This window comes from Vombatus ursinus, unplaced genomic scaffold (assembly GCF_900497805.2).
Source record: "Vombatus ursinus unplaced genomic scaffold, bare-nosed wombat genome assembly UNPS02014768.1, whole genome shotgun sequence".
NCBI classification, from domain to species: Eukaryota; Metazoa; Chordata; class Mammalia; order Diprotodontia; family Vombatidae; genus Vombatus; species Vombatus ursinus.
Genome location: NW_020954546.1, coordinates 5,866,895 through 5,873,900, shown reverse-complemented (window position 1 = coordinate 5,873,900; position 7,006 = coordinate 5,866,895). Strand labels below are relative to the sequence as shown.

Sequence of the window (7,006 nt, the reverse complement as noted above, 5' to 3'; positions counted from 1 at the left end):
CCTGGGCGGGCTCCCCGCCCACGCTCTCTCCAGTCCTGGGGACCCCGTGTGGGGGGTTCGGGCTTGGGGGCTGGAGACTCGCCCAGGCACCCGGACTCTTTCGCAGCCGGGGCACCCCAGCTGGGACCTGCTGGCTGGGGCGGCCGAGCAGGATCTGGTGGGGCGGGACCCCACGCGGGAGGGACGGACGGACAGACGGAGGGAGGGGCCTCGGACGGGGGCGGGGCCCGGGCTGGAGGCGCCAGTGACCAGGAGCCCGGCTCAGGGGCCGAGCAGGAGCGGCTGGAGAGGAGTGGAGCGGTTCTCGGACGGGGAGCCGGAGAGCTGAGGGACCACGGAGCTGCGCGCAGGTACGACCCCCGCTGCCCCCAGCCCGCACCCTCGGGAATCCGAGCACCCCGCAGCCGCCCCACCCCCGAGCTGGGCTCTGGAGCCTCACTCCTCATCGAACTCTTTCGGGGGACCCCCACCTCCTCCGGGCAGAGGAATCCCACTCCTCCCCATCTGTGGTCGGATTCAGCGTCCCCACCGTAATACGCGCACAGCGCCTTTTCTTTCCATCCTCATTCCAGTCAGGGACAATTCTGTTTTCCCCAAATCTGGCTTACCAGGTCCCATTTGGAACTCTGGCTCAGAGAAACTGCTGGGGTGGGGGGGACGGGAAGGAATGCAGGTGGATGGCAATTTCAGACCTCCGAGGGTGGGAGACACAGCTGGCACCCTGGATAACAGTTAAGACTACAACGTGAAGGGAAAAGGGAGCAAAAGGGGAAGGATATTCAAGAAAATTGTACTTTAAAATGCTCCTTCCCCCCACTCCCATCAACACATTTTCCATCCCAGCATCTCCAAAAAACCCTAGGAGGAAGTACAAGGGTGAAAGGGTTATTCTTCTCCAAGTTTCTGGTTTGCTCTTTGATCTCCACCAGACTGGGGAGGGGGTGTGGCCATAAACAGCTCAGGTCAGTTTGGGATGGTCAGATAGCAGTGTTCATTCTGTAATCAGGGAAACTTCTTCTGACCTCTGCTAACCCCCAGGTTGGGCAGATAGGTACCAAGTGACTAGGGTGGCCAGGACTGAGGGGAATAAAGAGTGTTTGACAGGAGTACAGACTGCCTCTATATCTGTCTGTGTCTCTCCCAGCAAGGGGGGGGAGAGGTATCGGCCCCCTGCCCAGCTGTGTTGGGGAGGGTGGGGCCGGGGACTTTTCCAGAGAGGGAGCCAGGCCTGGCCCAAGCCCCAGGAGCTCACGTCACCCCCACCCCCTGGCCCCCACTTCTCTTGGGAACAGCCAGAGCCAAATCGAGCTAGCAATGGGATTATGTGTGCTAAGTAGAGACCTGGGGAGTCATAAGCATAGACCTGGGGTGGCAGGGGAAAAGACACCAAGAGATCTGGGGGAGAGATAGAGAAATGGGAAGCAGACCATTCTTCCTCCAACTGGAAGGCAGTTAGGTTCTCATCTCTTTTCTGCCTCAAGGTAAGGGCTTTTTTCTCCTTAAGTGAGCAAAGGGCTAGAAGCAGAGAAATGGACATTTATGTGAAAGTATGAAACCCTCTCTCATCCACCCTGCCTGGAACCCCACCATGGCCCCCTGCCCCATAGGCGTTGTTGCTGACCTCAGCAGGGCCAACCCAACCCCTGGGGAAAGGAGGAAGGGGCTGCCAGGCCCCAGGCAGAGATGACCCCAGCCAGTTCTGGTCTGACCAGTCAGTTCCCTCCCCCACATTTTCAAGTCAATGGGGAATTGTGGGGAGGAACAGTGAGGATGAGCACAGACCCTTTTTATGCACCTCCATCCAAAATCGTTCTTTTTCATTCTTTCCCTAACCCCATGGTTGGCCCATCTCCGTCTTGGTCCCTTGGACTCCTCTCCCGGGTGCTTCTTAGCTCCAACAGAAACAACTTTTTTTTTTCCTGGAAAGTAGAACAGAGAACAGGGGTGGGGGCCCAGGGCTCAGGGCCTAGGCAAAGGAGGGAGGTAGGGAGCAAGAAGGAGGAGTAGCAGATCTTAGGCTTCACCAGGGCTCAGAGTTTAAAGCTCTTGTTCATCTAAACAGGATCAGGACTAGATTTTAGGTAGGACTTCCTTACTTTCGAAAAAAGGGGAGGCAAAGGCTCTTTGCAGCTCGGGATTTCTCATTGCAGCACCTAGCACATTATTACAGTTGGACAAATTGATGAGTGACTGAGCCTAGACAAGAGCTCCTTCTGGATTGCTTGGGCCACTGGTTCCTATCCAGCTGGAGAAATCTGCTACTGCTACTTAAATCTTCCTCCAGTTTAGTTGATTTACAGTTTGAACTGGAGACAAGAAAAAGACAAGAGCTTTCTTATCTTTGGACCTGTAGGCCGAAGGGAAAACTGAACCAAAGGATATGAAAGTGGGAGAGCCCCTGAGAAGAGAGAACCCCTGTGGCGTGTGTTCCCTCTCTTGGTACCTACTGAGGTAGGTATTTAGAATGTGCACTGGAAGCAAGAGGAATCCTGATGGGCAGAGCTTGGTGCTTGAGCTGGGATAGAAATACCAGAAACCAGGGATTAGGAAAGGGAGATTAATCGGGGTATTGAGGGATTTGGTAGGGGGCAGTGGGGAGAAGGGCAGTGGGGAAAAGTGGGATATTGGGGGTAAACTCCTTTAACTGTAAGCTACTCCAAGGGGAAAAAAGAAGACAGCAGTCCTGATCTCTCAAAACAGGGACAGAGAAGAGGAGGGGGCATTAGGATGTGTTATGTCCTAATTTCTGCCCTCAACCTTGAGCGTTTTTATTGAGGGGACATAAGCCCTCCAGTTGTCCAGGGAAGAGTCGGAGTAACCTTTATTCCTGCGTTCTTTTCAGGTCTTTTTTCATGTCCTAAGCCCTCCAGAGTAGTGCGTTATCTCTAGACTCACACGACTGGGGAGATTAAGGGGAACAATGGAGAAATGGATAAGCAGGTAAGAGGTGAAAAAGGGAAGGGGGAAGGAGATCTCTCCCTGGGAGGTACAGGAGAAGAAAGCAGGAAGGATGGGTGAGTAACCCCTTCTGTTTTCTGGCAAGCCACAAGACCAGATGTAGGGGGCCTGATGTACCGGCTGTCCCAGAAGTCTTAGTGCAGTCTGAAGCTTTCATGAAGCCTAAGTTTCAATAGATGTTAAAGCTTCAAACTGCACTAAGACTTCTGGGACAGCCTGTACAAGAAAGATGGTGACCTCAGTTCTAGCTACTGACTTTGATTACCTACTCTGCCTCTGGCTCCTCAGACTAAGACCACCTCTTATGCTGCTCCTGCTCCTTCCTCAACTCAGCCTAGACCAGAAGGTCAGTGAAGGGGTTTGTCTGCTCTCCAGCCTTTCTAGAACCCTGGCTCCCAAAGAATTTCCTGGAGTCCTTTGCTCACCCCATATCTCTTTCCTTCCTCATGGAATCCCCCAGGCTCTTCTCTGTTTGATGCCCCAGTCTTTCCACCCCATTCCTATGCAGGTTACTGCAGTCCCTCCTTGATCTCTCTTTTTCTCCCAAACAGGTGTCCCCTCTCCACTCACAACAAACCCAACCTGAGGAAAGTAAAATCCCTGAGGGCGTCTGGGGTTCCTGGGGCCCGTGGGCTCTTTGCTCCCAGCCCTGTGGGCTTGGGGTCCAACGCCGGAGCCGAACCTGCCAGTCATCCACATTCGTCCTCCAAACCGGGCTGCCTCTACCACCCAGGCCACCTCGACATCCAGAACCCTTGCCTGCTCGATCCCGGAATGCCAGACCCCAAACCCCGAGGGAGACCTTCCCCCTCTACAAGCCAGAACCAAGGGGGAGGAGTGGGCCTCCAGGACAAGAGGAAGCTCAAGAGACCTCGGCCTCAAGGAGGTAAGGGAAATGAGGTGAGAACTGGAGGGGATATAGCTCACTGGGCAGATGAGCTTTGCAATGGTATAGGTGAGCCTTAGAGCAAGAGGAAACTAGAAACAGGAATAGGAAATGAGGTTGATTATGAGAGTGAGGAACAGAAGAGAGTAGTTCAAGATGTTAGTTACGTGGGAGAAGTGGGCAGAACCGTACCTCTGTAACCGTACCAACTTCCCAGGTCACGGGTTCGAGATCCCATCAAGCCAGGAATGTTTGGCTATGGGAGAGTTCCCTTTGCTCTGCCACTGCATCGGAACCGGAGGCACCCACACGGACGGCCCCAAACAGAATTCCCCAGTGACGAGGCTTCTCAAACTCTGTTTCCAGAGGCAGAGCCCCTCCAAGACTCTAAAACAGAAGATTTCCAAGCAGACCAACCTGTTAGCACTCAGCTCCCCCAAACCCAGATCTCTTCTACAGTGCTGCCCCCCCAGGAAGACCTTTACAGCCCCCAGAATCGTGGGACAGAAGCGCCTTCTAATACCAAGTCTCTGGGGACACAGACACCCCCAAAGACAACCAACCCCAAAGCAAAGTCCACCCCCACCGCATCCCCCAGAACAGGCAATTCCCTTAATCAGGTCCACCCACAGAGATCACATCATTCCCAACAAGTGGGACCGGAATGGAGAAGATCCCCCCATCCCTCCTCTTCTGCCCCCCGAGCCCGGGGCCAGGGCCGAGGACAAGGTCATCAGAGAAGGAGAGAGCAGTGGGCACCCAGAAGTGCCCATCAACAGGTTGTTGAAACCCCGCCTCACCATTCAGAGAATTGGCTGCCTTTACTTAGCTCTGGCCCCAACTCGGGTCCCCTCTGGAGCCTTTTTGCTCCCAGTGCCTCAGCCCTAAACTGTCCCGGAGAGAATGAGCAACTGAGAGCCTGTATCCGGAAGGTGAGCCCTGCCTTGATCCCAGGATCTAGGCCTCCAGGCGCCTTCCTAATTTGTTTGCATAGAAACCAAAGCTGTGCTCCAGTCATTTGAGGGAAACTGTCCCAGCCCCGAGTGAGGGATGTGACTGGGATCTAAGGTCCCAGTCTATCTTGTCTAGTATTGGGGGTAGAAAACTCTCGTGTCTGAGCCCCAGCTCCCTCCTTTGCATGCCTCTGTTTTCTCAGCCCTGTCCCTGGATCTTTGTCGGAAGACCAAAGGGCATGCTGTCCTAGTTTCTGATTCCTTCCCCCCTCCCCCGCCTGCAGATCGCCCCCTCTATCCCAAGACCTGACTGCTACCCTCCCATTGTTTTTTGCTTAGCCTTGACGATTCTGTGTTTCCCCCACCCTCAGCCATGCCCCCCTGAACAGCCAGACCCACGGGCTCTGCAGTGCGCTGCCTTTGATCCTCAGGAATTTATGGGCCGCCTCTACCAGTGGGAGCCCTTCACAGAGGGTGAGCACTGAAACCCAGGACCCCAAGACTGGGGAGGCTGCACATTGGCCCCTTTCTACCCCTGAACATCTTCGGTTTATGCTTATTTTCTCAACTACATCTCCTGCCTCGGCTATCCCCTTCTCTTCTTTAGTTTTTCTCTTTGAGGGATTCTATGCCTATGTGGGAAGAGTCCCCTTCCCTACAGGATGGGGAAAGGGGATACCCTTTCACTGAATTCCTCAGTTTCCGCCTTTCCCTCCCCATCAGGCAGTCTGTGCTGTTTACTTAGCCTGAGTGGCTGGGGGAGTGTGGGGGCAGGAGGGGAGGTGGGGTATATATAGATGGCTCTTTGTATTTCAGAGGTCCCTGCCAGGACTTAGGAGGAAAGGAGGGAGAGGGTGGGTGGGTGGGGGTGTGTGTGTGTGTGTTTTTTAGGGGAAGCTAGGTCTGTATGATGCCTAAACTTCTTGAAAAAGTCAAAGCAACTAGAAAATGATGGAATCATGCTGACAGGAAATATCCCCCTACAACTGAATGGTTTTCACTGTCACCTCTGGCTAGGTCAGCTGTGTCCAGAGGTGGAGTAGATGTAACCTGAGAGAGCAGGCATGGCAGGGGGAATCTCAGCAGGTCAGGGCTTGCTTTGTAGACCCCAAATGTCCTCAGGTGACCTCAGCTGCCCTCAACATTTCGTTTGAGTGTTTCTAAAAAGTCCAAATTTATTTCTAGGCTTATTTGACTGTAAGTAAAGCCAAGTGCTCGAGATATGACCTCAAATGACCGTGATTAATCTCAGGTGACCACCCCTCTCCGAAGCTCCCTTATCGGTCCCTCTGACCTAATTCCTTGACAAACTTTAAATGATTCTCCAGAATTCAGAATTGCTTTCTTTTTAGCTAGTTTCTTTGATCCATACTGACGTAGGTATAGCCTTCATAGATTCTTAGCTAACTTAGGCAAACCCCTTATTGACCCCCATGACGAGTCTATCGGATATGTCTCCCCAAATGATGTTTCCCTTCATCCTACACCCCCAGTCCAAGGTTCCCAACGCTGTGAGCTGAACTGCCGACCTCGTGGCTTCCGATTCTACGTCCGTCACACAGAGAAGGTCCAAGATGGCACTCCCTGCCAGCCTGGAGCCCCAGACATCTGTGTGGCTGGACGGTGCCTGGTGAGAAGCTGATAGCCAGAGTCTGGGGTGGGTTTTAAGGACAGCCCGAGGTCCTAACTAGCACCATACATACCTGTTCGCTGGCGAAATCTGACGCTACAGAGAGAAAGGTTGTGGGTAGAGCTAGAGAGATGAGAATCCCAAAGAGAAGGGTTTCATTTTCACGGGAGACAGAAGAACTACAAAAGATAAGGTTCCCATATGTACTGTGGTGAAGGCTGGAATGCAGAGAACCATTGGGTTCTCAGCGGGATTGACTGGGGAGTATGTGTGTGCATGTGGGGGGGGGTCTCCCCCAGTGACTCACCTGTGTATCTCCTTCCCTTCTCAGAGCCCTGGCTGTGATGGCATCCTTGGCTCTGGCAGACGCCCAGATGGTTGTGGTGTCTGTGGGGGAGATAATTCCACTTGCCACTTTGTTTCGGGGAACTTCACAGACCGAGGGGGTCTTCTGGGCTATCATAAGATCCTGCTAATCCCAGCTGGGGCCTCTCAGTTACAAATTGCTCAGTTTCGACCCAGCTCCAACTATCTTGGTGAGAATTCTTCACACACACACACACACACACACACACACAC

At 53.5% G+C, this 7,006-nt stretch overlaps 1 protein-coding gene across 2 annotated transcripts in view; it reads left to right on the top strand.

Moving 5' to 3' along the window:
• The first annotated feature begins 255 nt into the window (after window positions 1-255).
• Window positions 256-7,006, top strand: part of LOC114043230 (ADAMTS-like protein 4) — an 11,708-nt gene continuing 4,957 nt past the window's right edge. Inside the window, exons 1-9 of one of the 2 annotated variants that reach the window (XM_027862284.1) lie at window positions 256-350; window positions 2,354-2,451; window positions 2,843-2,940; window positions 3,247-3,304; window positions 3,510-3,844; window positions 4,062-4,776; window positions 5,169-5,271; window positions 6,291-6,427; window positions 6,759-6,963. In XM_027862284.1, coding sequence (XP_027718085.1) covers window positions 2,921-2,940; window positions 3,247-3,304; window positions 3,510-3,844; window positions 4,062-4,776; window positions 5,169-5,271; window positions 6,291-6,427; window positions 6,759-6,963 — 1,573 coding nt within the window. In that variant the 5' untranslated portion in view covers window positions 256-350; window positions 2,354-2,451; window positions 2,843-2,920. Of the gene's footprint in view, window positions 351-2,353; window positions 2,452-2,842; window positions 3,305-3,509; window positions 3,845-4,061; window positions 4,777-5,168; window positions 5,272-6,290; window positions 6,428-6,758; window positions 6,964-7,006 lie in introns of those variants that run through there. The other variant, XM_027862283.1, reaches the window with a different exon arrangement.